Below are 18,880 nucleotides of genomic sequence, written 5' to 3'. Positions count from 1 at the left end.
TATTTCTTCATTTACATTTATATGATGGTTTGAAGTATGATTTTGATCGGGGGGAAATTTCACAGGGGGATATTGCCTCTTGCTCGGGAACTTATCTGTATTTGTGGTCCATTAATGGAGAGGAGATTGCCTGTGTAAACACAGCACCCCCACAGAACAACCAGCAGATCCTGTGTCTGGCTATGTCACAGGTGAGGTCAACCTTTGTATGCTTTCTTTGTTTGAAACACCAGGTTTTAGTATTGGGATTACAAGGTTTTTTTATAGTAAAATTTTTAGCATATGTATATTCTGCTGTAATTTCAGATGTATGAGTGGGACAACAAAAATGTCATTTTAACAGGAAGTAAAGATGGTGTGGTCCGGGTATGTTAAAAGTCTTTTTGTTCTCTCTCTCTCTCTCTCTCTCTCTCTCTCTCTCTCTCTCTCTCTCAGTTGACAAAGACCATATTGTACATGCATTAAAACAAGATTGGAAACATCAGAACAGTACATATTTTCTTTGACTCGGTAGAGCTACTGTGATCTTAGTACAGTAAAACTTGTGTAGTACAAACACAGATACAGTGAATTTACGGATATAACGAAGTTTTCTGAATCCAAGCAATTCTCTTCATACATGTATTTCTTTAATCAAAAATTCAGTTACAACCAATTCAGATATTTATGGATATAATGAGCTAATTGTGCAATAAATCAATGTATTTGTACCCATTTATTACAAATTGTTTTTCTTAGTGAATCATTTTGATTTACATGTAATTCATTTGTCACATTTTTATGAAGAGAATTATGATGCTTAGCCATTAATTAATAGACTGACATCTCCATTTGTTTGTACAAACACTTTTTATTTCATAAAACTAGCCAAACCAAAACCACAGTCTATTTTAATCAAATAAAAGGACTAATGTTATTACACAATTTTTTGAATTTGCTTCAGTGTTAAAATATACTTGACACCAAAAAAAATATATGGTAAGTTTAATTTCATCAGGATTATACTGAGTCAGTTGATTTCAAAATGGCACACATGAACATTAAACTTTAAGCTATGAAGGTTTCCATAATTTCTGTCAGTTATGTAATAATTTTGCAATAATGATAGAATGTTTTGTATTGTTCTTTATGGTAATGATCAATCTTATTCCATAAACAAAGGTAAATATTTCATATTCTATGCTTTGTAATTTGCCTTTCTCACACCAAATTCATGATAAATTAAAAAAAATAAAAATTTGTCATATGGATATAGCAAAGTAATAAAGTCAATCAACAGGACCCCGGGAATTTGCTGTTGTTGAGTTTTACTGCATCTTGTTTAAATACATACATGTAAGAAGAGTATAAACATTTTTGAAGAATGTCAAATAAATCTGTTTAGATGTGGTCAGTAGAGTATGTGCAAGTGCTAAAAGAGGAGAAAAAGAATCTCAAAGTCGAGGAAAAGGGCCCATCAGAAAATAAAGAAAAATCGATCAATCAAAATGATGCTTACAAGGACATCCAGACAGCAGTGGATCGATTGAAGGCTTTCAAAGATCTAAGGGTGGAAAATAAAGAAGTGGAGCTTGGTTCCTCAGTGGATAGTGAGAGCCACATGGGATTACATGCTCTATCAAATCCAGTGATGTTGGAGCATGAGGACAGCATAGTCAGCAGTGTCAGTAATGTGACGCCTCACAATGAGGATACAGTCAGTATCGACAGTGAAGACCAGCTGTCAGTGAAGTCATCGGATCCCTCAATAGACACAGCTATTGATGCAGTTCTCCAAGTGGAGGAAGACCTCGACAGTTGTACACAAGTGGATTCAGTTAAAGGCGGGATCAGCGACCGCAGTCAAAGTCAGCCAGACTTTACAGACTTGCCAAAGGAAGCAGATATCATGGTTAAATCTATGTCAACAGATTTTGAAGTGATATCAGAAGTGGATGTACAAGTAACACCCAAAACAATGGAAGACTTGTTGAAGAAATACAAAGGGAATGCTAGAAATTACCTGAGAGAGGGTATTTATTAATCTGAATAATTTATTCATTTTCTTTTTTCTCTAACCAATAATACAATGTGGGTTTCATTTGATTTTCTTATAGATTTTTAAAACTGAAGAAAAATTTGAAACATAAAATAAACTTCTTGATTCATTCAGCAAAATAAGTCATTTGGGGACAAAAGAACATAATTGTGAAACTCGATGGAGGTGCAAGGAATTCCAAAAATAAAATCACATGAAAATACACAATTTTTATTGATCATATGATTTTTACCCATCGCTACCTGTTTGAAACTTTGTACATCTCTTGTGTGTTGTTTCATAAACTTATTGCTGTTTTTGACTTTTTAAGAACCATTGGGCTAATTAAACCAAACTTACTACAAACCATCCTTGGGTGAATCAGATTCAAGCTTGTTCAAAAAAGGATCATCTCCTCTTCAAAGGGGAGATAATTTTGAAAAAGGGTAGTCTATTTAAAACAAGGAATCTGGGATAAACATTAAAGGGAAAGGCAACCCTAACCACATTGTTGCCTTCATGAATAAAGTATTACTTACTGATATAGTAAATGACAGTCTTTAACAACAAAAATCCTTTCTTAACAATTAAATCAATATTAATTTATCTTATATTTCAAATTACCCGCCGCTAAGAGAACGGCCATTGAAGTTTAATTAATTATATTGTACGTCACACCGTCAGTTCCGGTTTATTTCATCAGCAGCACTATAAGTCACGAACAGTTAAGTTTGGAGCCGTATAGATTTGAGCTCGTTCTTTCGCAAGAAGAATTTAAAAAAAGAAGACGTTCAGTCGAGTCGCAGACCAGTCAGATGGTACTCATTTCTTCATACATGTACATGTCTCAAACCTCAACTTGTCATTACACAAATGATGGATCCACAGTGCAGTTTACGTAGTATTTTCTTTTCAAATGACTTTGTTGGGTCAGGAATTTCGGGAAAAAACTTTTTTCACATCTCTCCATCGCATTAGTGTAATTAACTGCTTGACAGGAAGGCATCCACCTGTTTACAATGTATTTGTAAAATCTACCACATGCACATCTTTGATGATCTTAGAATCTCATCAAAACCGGAATAGACGGTGTGACGTCAAAATTATTGATTTTTGTGGTCTTGAATACAAAAGAGTTCCGCATCATGGCAGCCTCTATAGATGGCGGGAATTTCAATTTTTACCGTTTTAAAATTAGTACTGAGGCTTATCTAGGCCGTATATCAACAGAATAGTATGACAAATCTTTATCATATAATCAATCCTATCATTTATCATGTAAAAAAAATTTGAGTTGCCTTTCCCTTTAAAGGGCAAGTGAACCCAAACTTTGATTTGTCCAAATTCAAATATTGCTTGCCCAGAATTCAAAAACTCTGATTTAAAATGAATATGCTCAAAATTTATCACATTATAATTTGATTCAATGTCAATAATTCAACAAAATACAAGAAACAAATACTTCAGAAGTTTAGGCTACACATTAAATGGCATTTCATCCTGTATAACACTGCATGCGGTTTTGAAAATAGAGCATATAAGTGATTTATTTTCCTCTAGTTTTTGTTTAACAGCATTCATTGGACCTCCCCATTCATTAGCAGGCTTTTTTTGTTTTGCTTGAAAAGCAGCCTTATTATATGAAATGTTTAGGAGACAAAAATTGTGACAAAATGCTATGTATTCAATAATACAATTATTTTAAAAATTTTGACAGTACACACTATACTGGTTTTTTTTTTTTTTTTTCTTTTTGGTCAGTCGGCCCAAAAACCTATGCAGCCTAAAACGACTGTTCCTTTTCAGTTCACAGTTTTAGCTCACCTGAGTCAAAGGCTCAGGTGAGCTTTTCTGATCAAAACTTGTCATTGGTGGCATTGGCGTTGTCGTAAACTATTTTCATCTTCTTCTTTAGAACTACTTGGCAAATTTCAACCAAACTTGGCACAACTCATCCTTGGGTGAAGCGGATTCAAGTTTATCAAATAAGGGGCAACATTCTTCTCCAAGGGGAGATAATAGCAAAATAGCGAAAATAGAATAACAAATTTAAAAAAAATTCTCTAGAACCAGCAGGCCAATTTCAGTCAAACTTGGTACAAATCATCCATGGGTGAAGGGGATTCCAGTTCGTTCAAATGAAGGGCCATGCGCCTTTTGAAAGGAGATGATCACAAAAATAGGTTGGGGTCATTTAATAATCTTCTCAAGAATCACTGGGCCAAAAAAGTTAGAATTTACATGGAAACTTCCTGACATAGTGCAGATTCAAGTTTGCTAAAGTCATGAACCCTGGGGATAGAGTAGGGGATCAAAGTTTTACATGCTAATATATAGAGAAAATCTTTAAAAGTCTTCCTTCTCAAGAACCATTGGGCCATAAGAATGGAGATTTACCTGATAGCTTCCTGGTATAAAGTAGGTTCAAGTTTGTTCAGATCATGGCCCCCTGGGGTAGGATGGGGCTAAAATAGGGGGTCAAAGTTTTACATGCTGACAAATAGGGAAATCATCTTCTCCAAAACTAATGTGCCAATTTCAACCAAACTTGGTACAAATCATTCTTAGGTGAAGGGTATTTTAATTTGTTCAAATGAAGGGACATTCCCCCTTCAAAGGGGAGATAATCACGAAAATGCAAAATTAGGGTGGGATCATTTTAAGATCTTCTCAAAAACCACTGGGCCAAAAAGTTCAAATTTAAGTGGAAGCTTCCTGACATAGTGTAGATTCGAGTTTGAAAAAATCATGGCCCCAGGGGATATTGGGCAGGGGCCACAATAGGGGTTCAAAGTTTTACATAGAAATATACAGGGAAAATCACAAATTGGTGCAAACCATCTCAGGGGCGAAACTTCCCATTAGCCAGTGAATGTAGCCTAGCAATTAAATTATACAGAATGTACTTGACTGAATGAAAATACATATAGATAAGGAACTATAAAAATAAGCAGTGAATTAAATGCTGTATACAATATATATGAAATAGTAATATTTAAGCTAGCAATCCCATTTTAGCTCACCTGAGGTGAAAGCTCAAGTGAGCTTTTCTGATCACCTGTCATCTGTCCATGTGTCCATCTGTAAAATTTTCACATTTTCGACTTCTTTTCCAGAATCACTAGGCCAATTTCAATTAAACTTGGCACAAAGCATCCTTGGGTAAAGGGCTTTCAAGTTTGTTCAAATGAAGGGTCATGTCCCCTTCATAGGGGAGAAAATCAAAAAAATAGAGTGGGGTCATTTGAAAATCTTCTGAAGAACCACTGGACTAGAAGAGGTGAAATTTACATGAAAGCTTCCTAACATAGTGCAGATTCAGTTTTGTTAAAACCATGACCCCTTCCGGGGAAGGTTGGGGCTACAATAGGGAATCAAAATTTTACATGTGAATATATAGGGAATATCTTTAAAAATCATCTGAAGAACCAATGGTCCAGACAAGTTCAAATTTGCATGACAGCTTCCTGACATAGTGGAGATTCAAGTTTGATAAAATCATGGCCCCCAGGGGTAGGTTCGGGCCCCAACCGGGGATCAAAGCTTTACATGCGAATATATAGGTAAAATCTTTAAATATGGGCCAATGTGACTTGGGTGAGCGATATGACCTTACTTAAAGAGAGAAGACTGAGAAGCTATACTTCCTTCAGTATGAGTGTGGTTCTGAAGCCATGATCACAATAAATTGTATGTCAAAGGGTCAGTTATATTCAGTAGAACTTGATCACATAGGTAAAACCAAATTCTATTGTGTATTTTTAGAATCATAGCCTTTTGAAAGTTCTTTAGAGGATCATGGTCCTGTACAGCTGATGAATTTGTTAGAGCAGTTGTCTAAGGAAAGATGGGACTTGGAATGAATATCACATTGGGGTTTATACATTTTTTGAGAGCATATAATCAGAATATAAAGATATTTCAATACTGTTTGGAATTTATATTTTGCATGTAGCCTAGTGCATGTAATTAACATTTCATGAATTTTTGATACAATTTACTGATTCATTGTTGATATTCTTGTTCAAATCGATAGGCAAGTATCCTCATGTAGTGTAAATTCAACTTGATCATACTGGACCCCAGGGTTCAAGATAGGGCCACGAGAGGGGATGGGTATTGTTTTACATGAGAAAATGCTATGTGGTCCATGGGCCACTTGTTTCTTAATAATTATGTTCCATGCAAGAAGTTGCGGAAGTTATGATGGTTTTGACTCGTCAATCCTGTTTTTATCAGCATAACTCCTCAGAAACAGCTCAACAGAATTTCATGAAACTTTGTAGTTAAGAAGGACTTACTGTGTAGATATGCACACTGGCAATTATATAGCTTGGGTTCGAATTTACTATTAAAGAGTAGTACTTTTTGATAATAAATTCAAGCCCAAGTGATATAATTGCCCATGGATGTGCATATATGCAGAAAATTCTGATTCAGGTTTTTAGCTCACCTGAGCTGAAAGCTCAAGTGAGCTTTTCTGATCACCCGTATTCCGGCGTCCGCCCGTCCATCTGTCCGTCTGTAAACTTTTCACATTTTCAATTTCTTCTCAACAACCACTGGGTCAATTTCAACCAAAGTTGGCACAAAACATCCTTAGGTAAAGGGAATTCTAAATTGTTAAAATAAAGGGCCAGGCCACCTTCCAAGGGGAGATAATCAAGAAAAGGTAAAAATAGGGTAGGGTCATTAAAAAATCTTCTCAAGAACCACTGAGCCAGAAAAGATGAAATTTATAGATAAGCTTTATTAGGTAGTGTAGATTCTAAATTGTTAAAATCATGGCCCCCGGGGGTCGGATGGGGCCACAATAGGGGGTCAAAGTTTTACATACAAATATATAGGGAAAATCTTTAAAAATCTTCTTCTCAAGAACCATTGGGTCAAAGAAGTTCATATTTACATGAAAGCTTTCTGACATAGTGTAGATTCAAGTTTGCAAAAACCATGGCCTCCAGGGGTAGGTTTGGGGCCATAATATGGACTACGGTTTTACATGCAAATAGATATGGAAAATCTTCTGATATGGACCAAGGTGACTCAGGTGAGCGATGTGGCCCATGGGCCTCTTGTTTTTCTAGGAGTTATGCCCCTTTTTAGAAGTTAGGCAAAAATTTACTATTTGGTGCAATAATCATGTGTAATTAAAATATTTCTATTTTGATATTTTGCACAATATGTATTTCTAGACAGTATTAAAAATGACTTGATGTAGTGCCATCTACTGGTGTGAAAATAGTACAATATAGCACCAAGGAATAAAAATTTGTTGTATTTTATGCATAGCATTGCCATTCATTATAATTATTTAGTATTGTCATTTATTGTGGGAGGGTGGGATATGTGCATATGCTCACTTTTTCTTTCATTAAATTCACAGTATTTTGGAATTGCTTGATAAATCATTTGATGTTTTGGTAGGATTTAAATGGCAGAGACAGTTAATGTTCAGAAGCAAGCTGACCATGCACACTGCGTTTGAAAGAGATGACAACAAAGAACCAGCAGTCATCTCTGCAATAGCTGTCTCCAAGTAAGACTTCGGAGTGCTTGTAATACAGCCTGGTTTACTTAGCTGTGTTATATGGTAGTCCATTGAAGTACCTTATCATATCAAATATGATGTGCATATTGTACATTTGGCAATGTACTAGTACAGCTGTACTTGATTTGATGGAAGGGAGCTTCTGCTAAAGTGTGCTCAAAAGAATAATCAAGCAAATGTGATACACTTGCAGTATCTGAAGTCGATATTTTAAATGTCGTCTACATTTATTGATGACTTTTTTAATCGATGTACTCAGTAGTCATTTATAAGTTCCGGTGGTGTCAAATTTTATCAAAAAAAGGGTGTCAAAATATTCATAGGGCTAACTGTAGAATATTTCTAATTTTTTCCAATTCATCTGTAGGGATCACCGTACTGTGTTTGTTGGAGAGGACAAAGGTCGTGTGTATAGTTGGACCGTAACCGATCAGCCAGGGCGAGTGGTCGCAGATCACTGGATCAAGGATGATGGAGTAGAAAAGTGTCATTCATGCTCCATCAGATTCTCATTTTCTGAACGCAAGCATCACTGCCGAAACTGTGGGAAGGTGTTCTGTTCAAAGTTAGTATTGACTTCCATCATAACAAAAAAAGCGTAACAAAAGGCTTTTGGTATTACTAAAATGTAAATGATAATATTTGAGAGAGAGGAAAAAAACACAGAAAAATGTTTTAATTGTGCCTTTTTCAGCCAGTTGATCAACAGCTTTCTGAGTTAAGTTAAAGGGAGGGAAGGGAGTTAATGTAAAACTATGACATCAAAAGTGACATTCCTTCAAAATGTGCTTTATCAGCTGATAGAGAATCATCAGTTAAAGTATTGTTAAACAGTGTTATCATTAACTTACGAGGTTTTAGAAATATACATTACATGTATTACATGTCAAATTTTACTATTACAATAGCATAGTATGATTTTAAGACTGTATAAGCAGCAAATGAGGGAACAAATGAGAAAATTAGCTGACCCTGTAAGTGAAGTTGTCAACTTTATTCAAGTATATACTTACTTACTTACTTACTTACTGGATACTGTTAGTGATTGTTATCACATCAGTGCCGCTATGGTATCCCTCCATGTCACACGGTCTTTGGCTATATTTTCGGCGTCCTGATATGTTAGCCCGCAGTTGTAAAGTTTCTTGCCAGCGTGTCTCGCCATCTCTGCCGTTGTCGTCCTTGTTTTCGTCTGCCTCTGACCGATGTAGGGTCCCATTCGTACATTCGTTTAGGGAATCTTTCGTCTCCCATCCTCGACATGTGACCAAACCATCTCAGCTGATTCCTCATGAGTAGTGTTGAGGCATATGGTTGATCTGTGAGCTCTCGAATGTCACTGTTGCGCCTTCGTTCCCACCATTTGGTCTTCAGAATAATTCTAAGGCATCTGGAATCGAAGGCGTCTAGTCGTTGCTCATGTTTCCTGGTTGTGGCCCATGTCTCAGATGCATACAGCAATGTTGGAATGACAACTGCTCTATATATTCTCATTTTTATTTTGAGGCTGATCTTTGCTCTCCAAGTGTTTCGCAAGTTCTTAAATTCTTCTTAAGTATATACTACAATAACTGTAATCATTCCTGTCTATATGAATAATGAATTGTTCAATTATCTTGTTTTCAACTCATTCTAAAGGAAGACTAGGTACATTTGAGAAATATCAAAGAACCACACATGATGGCAGCATTTGTTTACCATGTTTAGTAAAAATTGGATACAGAATGTTAACAAAAACTAATGGAACTTGGTTGATGCTTACAGATTTCTTATGTTGCAATATTTAGATATAATTGTATTTGGTGTGATTTTTTTAACATGATATATGTTTCTGCTTTATTTTGATATTTTTCCCCGAAGTCTGTATGTTCTTGCAAATTATTGATATAAATTTCAGATGGGTAAGACATAAGCACAATTCATAGTTGTCATTTTGAATCTTCACTAGCATGGGAAATCATTTGGAAATATTTGTTGCATTTTGAAAATATTTTGAGCATGGACGTAAGAATATTATGGTCCAAAACTTCACACACCGAGAGCATAAAGAATTTTAAAAAAGATGGTATGGTGACATACTGATCATACTTTTGTAATGAATACAGTTTGCATTTCTTGGCAAATTATCAATTAATCATTGATGGAATTATCATAATTGTTGTAAGTAACACTCATCATTGGTAACTATTGATAAATTGCAAAACTTTAGCAAGTAGAAAATGATTATCCATTTTGAAAACATGAACGTCATATGTGGAGGTGTGCATTATCACATTTAGAATATGCATATTGAGGAATTCAATTTCAATGAACAAAAACTGTCAAATTGATGTCGGAATTATGTCTCCCCTTCAAAGGGGAGACATATTGTTTTTGTCATTTTTCTTCTTCTTTTTATTCTTCTTCTTCTTCAACCAAATTTTGTCCAGTCCCTAACTAGAGAACCCTTTAACTTTAAGACTTCAAACTTGGAACATAAGAAGATGGTATGGAGGAGGGGTGCCCGCCCCCCAAAACTTTTGACCTTGACCCACTTATAATGTCAAGGTCAATCTTTTACGTCAAAATATAGTCCAGGCCAATAGCTGAGAACCCTTTGACATTACAATTTCAAACTTGGAACGTGGCAAAAGGACATAGATAGAAGGTGCACTGCACCAAAAATTTTGACCTTGACCCCTTTCTTCATTCAAGGTCAAATTAAGAAAAACATGAATAGACCATAACTTTAGAACCCTTTGACATTAAGACTTCAAACTTAGAATATGAGAAGGGGAAAGGGGAATTCCACCAATTTTTTTTACCTTGACCCATTTATAAAGTCAAGGTCAATTTTTTATGTCAAAATATAGTCCAGACCAAAAGCTGACTTGACAACCGTTTGACATTAAAACTTTAAACTTGGAATATGGAGAGGTTATATGGAAGAGGGGTGCACACCACAAACATTTTTGACCTTCATCCACTTACAATGTCAAGGTCACTATTTTACATCAAGACTATAACCTGAGAACTATTTGACATTAGGATTTCAAACTTGCAACTTAGAAAGCAGGTATTAAGATGTACTGTACCAAAATCTTTGACCTTGACCCATTTCTTCTTTCAAGGTCACTCTTTTACATCAAAGTATAGTCAAGACTCTAACCTGAGAACCCTTTGACATTAGGATTTCAAACTTACGACATGGAAAGCAGACATTAAGACAAGATGTACTGTACCAAAATTTTTGACCTCAACCCATTTCTTCATTCAATGTCATGTTTAAAAAAAACTTGATGATTTCATAACTAAGATTTGTTTGACATCAAGACTGCAAACTTATAATATGGAAAGGCAATATTGAGGAGGGGCTGCACATCACCAATATTTTTTACCTTGACCTACTTACATTGTCAAGGTCACTCTTTTACATCAAAGTATAGTCCAGACCATAACCTGAGAACCCTTTGACATTAGGTTTTCAAACTTACAACATGGAAGGCAGATTTAAGACAAGATGTACTGTACCAAATTTTTTTTACCTTTACCCATTCCTTAGAAAGCAGACATTAAGACAAGATGAGATCACGGTTAAATGCATTGCAGGAAATTTTTATCTTGACCCAAATCAAAATCATGTCTCTCTTTAACTAACTAATGATGTCGTGTTACTAATAATAAAGTAATTGACTTTCACCGGGCTCTTTTATGACCAAGAAATGATTAAAAAATGTGTTCATTTTTCAAGTAACTTCTTAACCCTTTAACATCAATACACCATTCTTAGGTGTAATATTGATGCAAGCCATTGTTATTGCCTCTTACGCTTGCACTCATTATTGTTGCCCCAGTTATTAGACAATCAAACTTTGAAGGGGAGACATCTGGGTTTGTTTTTTTGTTGTTGTTAAAAAACAATACCCACTAGTTTATTTTTTGAAATGTATCTTTTTAAGGAAAAACAAATTATGATAGAAGTTCCTCACTGTTGAAAATCGTGCAACATTTATTAAGATATGAAGATGGTGGTTACACTAACTATCCCCAATATCTCTGCTCTTCCAGATGTTTCTGGACACTCTCTTTAAAACCATCTTATGGTTCAAGCTTATTCTCTCTTTGGGTTTTTATTTTTTAACATCATTGAAGATAAAAACTTATAAGTACGTACATGTATACAGGGAAGACCTTGTCTTATCTGTGGGAGATTTCTGCATTGTGTGTGGTGGATCCAGGATGTCTACAGGGTGTTTGATGGATCAAAAGGGAATGGAGTGGACCCTTGGAACAGACCACCACTGTTGGCATAGTGTTTCACACAATCTGCAGTTTTCCCATTTATGAATGTGATGAAATCAGAAAAGATTCTATAGTTTTTGTGAATGTCATCATTAGTGTAGAATTATTTTTTATCGGCTTATTTTGTAGGTGTAGTCGGTATGAGACAGAAATTCGCCGCCTGCGAATCCTGAAGCCTGTTCGTGTATGTCAAGCTTGTTACAACGTATTGCGAGCCCAACAAGCTGCAGAAGCTGTTTCACAGAACAAAGTATGATATTCAATGGTCAAAGTCTTGCGACTTTGTGACTTAACAATACTTCTATGTTCAGTAATAACGTTCTCTAGAATTCCTTAACTGTAGGAAATCATTCGTTCAAGGAGAAAGATTAAGCATAACAAATGGGTTTTGTATTGCGATTGATTTATGTGTATATGTTATAATACATGTATATGAAGGAAATCGTTCTCTGTCTGTTATTGATGTTTTAGTATTTATTGTTTTAGAGAGATTTACTGGTCATGTGAAATAAGATTTGTCAGATATTACTACTGTGTTCTAGTCCCGTATAAAGTCTGTATAGACATGACCTTCACCTTGCTGATAATGGGGTGCTTAATGCATTGTTATGTAAATCATGCTTGTTTTAGGTTGTTGACACAAAGTAATCATGTGAACAATGTGCAGCATAAAGATGACTGCAGAAATTTTATTCCAAATGCTGACTGTGATATTTTTAAGTTGTTGTAGCAAGTTTAGTTCACCCCTCATTGCTTTCAGAATACCCCCATTCCTTGGTCATTAAAAGACTGGTAAACCATGCAATATACTAAGAGTGCAATATTAGATCAAACTTACTCCACCTCCTACAGTATCTCTTTTCATTGAGTAGAATACAACTCATTATAATGAAATATATAGTAATGAAATTTATTGTTCCACAAATTCAAGACATTAATTAAAATATACCATGTAATTTTAGAGTTTAGAGATCAAAATGTATGTTCACTGGTTTACAAAGTTCATCAGTATTTGGTGTTATATTTGTTTTCCATTTTCCCCCATCTTGTGAGTTTCCTTTTGCTTTTAGATATACTGTATAATGGGTACTTTTGGGGGTTGCAAATTTTTGGTATTTAATCTTGAAAATGTAGCAAATTCCAATTTCTGTGGTTGCATTATAACGACACACTTTAATAGATGACATCTTAATTTGTTGTTAAAATATTTTGCAATTGTAATTTTGGGGGATTTTTCTCATCTGCAAAAAATGTACAATCACAGAATATACCCATTATACAATAAATGTTTATGGATATCAAGATCGCTTTTATTTCCTTCTTGTTGCTGCAAGCCAAAAATATTTCATTAGGACAGATCTGAGGAGCTATTTGAATGGTATAATGTTAACTTAAGCGTAGCTACTGTGTAGGTGTGGTTACAATATAACTTTCTATATACTTTATTGTGTCTGTGTGGGAACAAAATATGTGGTGAAATGGAAATAGATTGTTAGAGGTTGTACCATCCAAGCAACTTGTAAGAACCTTTATACACCATATATATACATATAACTTTATAAAGTTAATGTTAAGTCTTTTGTCTACAGTCTAATCTTATTTTGTGTAACTGGTCCAGAGTTCAGCTCATTAATAAAATATTGAATTCATTTCTTGGATTTCGTTCTTTTTAAACATTTAGAGTAAATTGCGTGATGGGAAGTGCATTGAGCACCAGTATCCAACTAATTCCTTTAATCATAAGTAAGAATCATTGCCAATGCACAATTTTTTTTAGGAAATGAATAATTGGTTGATTATAGAAACAATAACAATATTTATATACCCATCAATATTTCATTTTTTGATACTGTGGATTTCACAGAGTGTGATCCAGTTTTTCAGATCATCACACTGTAATTTTCTGATTTCGTATCAGTATCCTCTGAAACTGATGACGTCACAATGCATCAACGCAACAACTTGCGTTATTTGTGGAAAATATTGACCGCGTCACAAACAAAACTGCGTACACAAAATATAATTTCATGGTATGTGTTTTTGATAATTTGGATTACATTTATTATCTTATAAATGTGGATTTAAAATGCATAAGGGAGTATATAATGAATTTATCATTACTACAGTAACTTGATCTGAAGAGTTGGATGACGTCTCGTTGACAGGTGCAGATCAAACTCGACGCTTCGCGTCTCGTGTGATCTGATCCGCACCTGTCAATTCGACGTGATCCAACTCTTCGGATCAAGTTACTGTAGTAATAATATATATGTCCCCCAGTCTTCGTTCAGGGCAACATAGATATATCATAACTGAATTTAAGAATATTAATTCAATTGTTGCATGCATTATTAAAATACTGCTCTCATTAACTGAATTATTGCTCAAATCCAATGAAATCATGTGCGTATTTAATTGAATTGATTACAATTTAAAATTGATTCAGTTAACAAGAGCAATAATTCATATTGTGCATATTATTAGCTCACCTGAGCCACAGGCTCAAATTAAAAATAGTAAATTCGAACCCAAGTGATACAAACTTTCTGTGACCTGAGCTGGAAGCTCAACTGAGCTTTTCTGATCGTCCATCTGTGTAAACTTTTAACATTTTCGACTTATCCAGAATCACTGAGCCAATTTCAACCAAACTTAGCAATAAGCATCCTTGGGTGAAGGAGATGTTTGTTCAAATGAAGGGCAACACCCTTTGCCAAGGGAAGATTATGTTCTCCAAGGGAAGATTATGAAATGCAAAAATAGGGTGGAATCATTTAAAGATCTTCTCAAGAACCACTGGACCAGGAAAGTTTATATTTAAATTATATGAAAGCTTCCTTACATAGTGCAGATTCAGGTTTGTTAAAATCATGGCCCCCGGGGGTAGGGTGGGGCCACAATAAGGGATCAAAGGTTTACATGCGAGTATATAGGGAAAATCTTTTTAAGAACCACTGGGCCAAAAAATGTAAAATAAAATTTACTAGAAAGCTAGGGGATCAATGTTTTGCATGCGAGTATACAGGGACAATCTCAAAAAACAACTGGACCAGAAAAGTTCAAAAAATGAAAATACATGAAAGCTTCCTGACATAGAGTAGATCCAAGTTTGCTCAATTCATGGTCCCCAGGGGTAGGTTGGGGCCACAATAGAGGATCAAAGTGAAATGTGCTGATGTATAGGAAAAATCTTTAAAAATATCTGTTGAACTATTTAAGCTTGGGCTTTCATATTTTGTTATACATTCTTTTACAAAAATACCTTTCATATGATGCAATGGTGTGTGACATTGACTGGGAAGTTTGACCTACTTTTGATAAAAATCTGACCTATACAATACAATCTAATTAAAATTAGATTCTTTGATCCGCTCACGTATATCGCTACACAAGGGTCTAATGAAACTGTATGGGAAGAGGAGTGGACTGAAAACCCTTGGCTTGCGAAGATGCCAATAAAAGTAATTCAATAAATCAATAGATTTTGTCATTTATTTCTCTGAGAGAAATATACATTTTTTCTTAAACAAGAGACCACGATTTACCTTAAATTTGAAAATCCGGGGAGGAGGGGTGCCCCCCCCCCCCCCCCCCCCCCAATCCGCCTCTGAAATATGGTTGACCCATTCGTTACGTTAAACGGAACAGCCAGTGCACCCTTTGACCTTGATGACGCTCCATATTGGTAATGATTCCACAGACAGGTCAAAAGAAATATAGAAAAGACTGAAGTGAATGTAAATATTTAAACAATAAAATGCTTTCTTTGTTGTTTCATCGGATGATGAAGGTAGCTAGTATTGCAACAACCAAAAACAAAACAAAAAAACAACTGCGTGTATGTATTATTAAAAATGTAAACTAGAATTAAGATCTAAAATATCATATGGTGACCTATTTGTTACGTTAAATGGAACAGCCAATGTACCCATTGACCTTGATGACACTCCAAATTTGGTAATGGCTTTGTAGACGGTACTAGAAAACCGGATTGAACTAGTTTGCAACAAACATGTATTCATTGCAGGATGAAAGCAATTTCAAAAGAAATATAAGAGAAAAGATTCAGTGAAATAATGATTGCGTTTTAGCCGATCGGTTTCCTAGGTCACTGTGGCGTCATGACAATTTCCGAAACGGCCTATATAGTTTTTAGTTGACGAAAAAGGTGAGATGGTAGGGGTATTCTAAATCTATTTTGAAAAAAAAATTTAATGTATTTAGTCTGATGTTAACGGATTATGTCAGTTGCTTTAAATACAGTTCAAGATAAACTTGTCTATGCATCGCCATATTTACATGTGTATCGCGAATGACAAATGTTCTTCAGTCATTCATGAATTTGTTTTACAACATATATTAGGCCAAGTAAAATTAATTAGTAGATTATCATTCAAACTTCACAAAAAAATGGGGCGGGTGGGAGGATTTTATTTTTTATTTTTCGCCATGGTATTCTTGACCTCGAAAATGCCTTCTCTCATTGAAAAAAGGCTTTATAAAATCATAATTACATGTGTATTTGGGTTTCTAAAAGGCAAAGTGAAACAAAGTACGTTTACAATACCGGACCGGACATAAAAATATCCGGAAATCGTAATTTTGAAAAATAAAAAAAAATCGGGGCGGGGCGATTTTCGAGGGGCGGGCGGGAATGATAATCTACTAATTAATTTTACTTGCCCTTAAAGAAGATCCAATCAATCAATCCTGCAACATACACGAAAACAAAAAACTTTATTTCTATTCTGCTACAGCTCAGAAATGCACAGCCTATTGTTTCGCTACGAATCATGTCACTATGACGTCATGGCAGTTTCCGAAACGGTCTACTTTTGTTTTTTTGCTGACGAAAAGGGTGAGATGGTAGTGGCATTCTAAATCTATTTTGAAAAATATTTCAAGTATTCAGTTTAATGTTAACAGATTATATCAATTGCTTTGAATACAGTTACAGAAAAACTTGTCTGTGCATCGCCATGTTTACATGTGTATCGCTGTCGGAATGCAGACGATTGGTTTATACTGAATGCCATTTGAATGTTCTTCAATAATTTATGAATTTGTTTTACAACATATGTTGATTCATTTTTATGATTATAATTATCAGTCATCAACTTTATTGTTGCTTTAATGATATTTGTAAAATGTCTAAAGGTTTCTTATATCAACACCTCATTGACAATTTCTATATTAAATATTACCTGTGCAAACCTATCGATGGCAAATATAGGAAATATTTAACTAAATTTAGAACTTCATTTCATAATCTAAATATTCAAAGAGAAAGGCATTATGACATTGCAAAAAACAATAGGTATTGTGAAAAATGTAGCTTGTCTGTTCTAGAAGACGAATTCCATTTCATACTACAATGTTTATTCTGTAATAAACTGAGATCAAAATATATAAAAAGATATTATAAAAGGCCAAGTACCTTCAAACTGGTTCAATTTATAAGTGTGCAAAATGTCAAAGAATTGAATAATCGAGGTAAATACTTGTACTTAGCATGCTTAAAAAGAGATGCTTAATTTAGCTTTTGTTCTATTTATGTATACTCTCCTGTGTGATGTTTGTATATATCACAGGCACCTGAAGTATAGATATTACTACCCCCCCCCCCTTTTATAATTTTTTTTTGGTGGCAATAATTTCTCTGAAATGTGTGAATTCCCGGTCTATCTCATCCCTCTTTCGATTCATGTAATAGTTTCACGCTTTTTGTAAGCTTTAGAGATTGGCCTGAAAAGATTACCTGAATCGAAAGAGGGATGAGATAGACCGGGAATTCACACATTTCAGAGAGATTATTGCCACCAAAAAAATATTCTTTTTTTAAAAAAAAAGGAGGGGGGTAGTAATATCTATACTTCAGGTGCACTGTGATATTTATGTTATTCTGTTTCTGATGAGCCGTTTGGCTCAAGGATAATAAAGAACTTGAACTTGGCAAAACTCTAACTGCAAACGAGATGTGTATCAATTTTTTCATAATCAGTTTAAAATATGTATGAAGGTACTACGTAGAATAATGACCGCGGTATTCCTTTGATCTTTGCAATAACCGTTGTAGAATTACGTGTATATTCAGCAAATATTCGTTTAATATCATACCTTCCGAGTCCAATTAACCTTTACCAAAGAATGAGCGAAATGAAAGTGTTTGACAACCAATCGGTGAACAGCTTACAAGTAAAGGTAACAAAATGAATTATGTCATGTCAAAATGACCTTTGTCTACAACAAAAAAAATTTTCGTGACAATGATTTTTATCCACTGAGAGATAATTTCATACAACAAAATTTATTTTTATCATTACGTAATTGAAGTTATCAGTTACAGAAACATTGTTTTGTAAGACAAAGGTGATTTTGCTATGATAGAATTCAATTTCCTCTAACAAAATTCAATTATGTCTCACAAAACTTACTTCTCTCAGTTTTGTTTGCAAATTGGTTTACAGAATCAAAATTAAAACTAGTTTCCATACAAAACTAATTTATGATACTAAATTGAATTATGTCTACAAAAGCGATTTTTGTCATGCATGACAAAAGTGAACTGATCAACTGAAAAATAAGTTTGTATAACTGTGATTTGTTACGAATTTTGTTAACCTGAACTCATTTTTGTAAAACAAAATTCATTCATCCTCACAAAATTGGATTTCGAGTACAAAATCGCACGAGTCTCATTTGGTAGTACGAACTTTTTTTATTTGATACGTTTTTGGCGTTGTTACAGTTACAGTTACAGCTATTGATATAACCATTGCATTGTGTTGAAAGTTATTTCTTTAATTCATTGTCAATATTGTCTGTTTACAATATCAAGTTATACATTCTTTCCTGGTAAGAGAGTGTGTGTGACGGTGCGATTGCTCTGTGTTTCTCATCTGTATTTGTATAGGGTATGTTGCACAACGGGGTAGAGTGCCCTAGATATATGGAGCGCCAAATTAACATAAACTCAAATAATTGAAGATATCCTCAATTCAATTATTGCTCTCTTTAATTGAATTAATGCACGC

The 18,880-nt window shown here is 34.6% G+C and overlaps 1 protein-coding gene across 2 annotated transcripts in view; it reads left to right on the top strand.

Annotated features, from left to right (window-relative positions):
* The window catches only part of LOC130053977 (WD repeat and FYVE domain-containing protein 3-like), a 79,893-nt gene extending 66,397 nt beyond the window's left edge, over positions 1 to 13,496 (top strand). For both annotated transcript variants that reach the window (XM_056161825.1, XM_056161826.1), the window contains 6 exons: positions 66 to 191; positions 307 to 366; positions 1,385 to 2,012; positions 7,442 to 7,553; positions 7,933 to 8,130; positions 11,976 to 13,496. In XM_056161825.1, the coding sequence (XP_056017800.1) occupies positions 66 to 191; positions 307 to 366; positions 1,385 to 2,012; positions 7,442 to 7,553; positions 7,933 to 8,130; positions 11,976 to 12,102 (1,251 nt within the window). In that variant the 3' untranslated portion in view covers positions 12,103 to 13,496. The remainder of the gene's footprint in view (positions 1 to 65; positions 192 to 306; positions 367 to 1,384; positions 2,013 to 7,441; positions 7,554 to 7,932; positions 8,131 to 11,975) is intronic.
* The last annotated feature ends 5,384 nt before the right edge of the window (positions 13,497 to 18,880 follow it).

This window comes from Ostrea edulis, chromosome 4, assembly GCF_947568905.1.
Source record: "Ostrea edulis chromosome 4, xbOstEdul1.1, whole genome shotgun sequence".
NCBI lineage: Eukaryota > Metazoa > Mollusca > Bivalvia > Ostreida > Ostreidae > Ostrea > Ostrea edulis.
The sequence above is the reverse complement of the archived record's forward strand: the minus strand, read 5'-3'. Positions and strand labels throughout refer to the sequence as shown.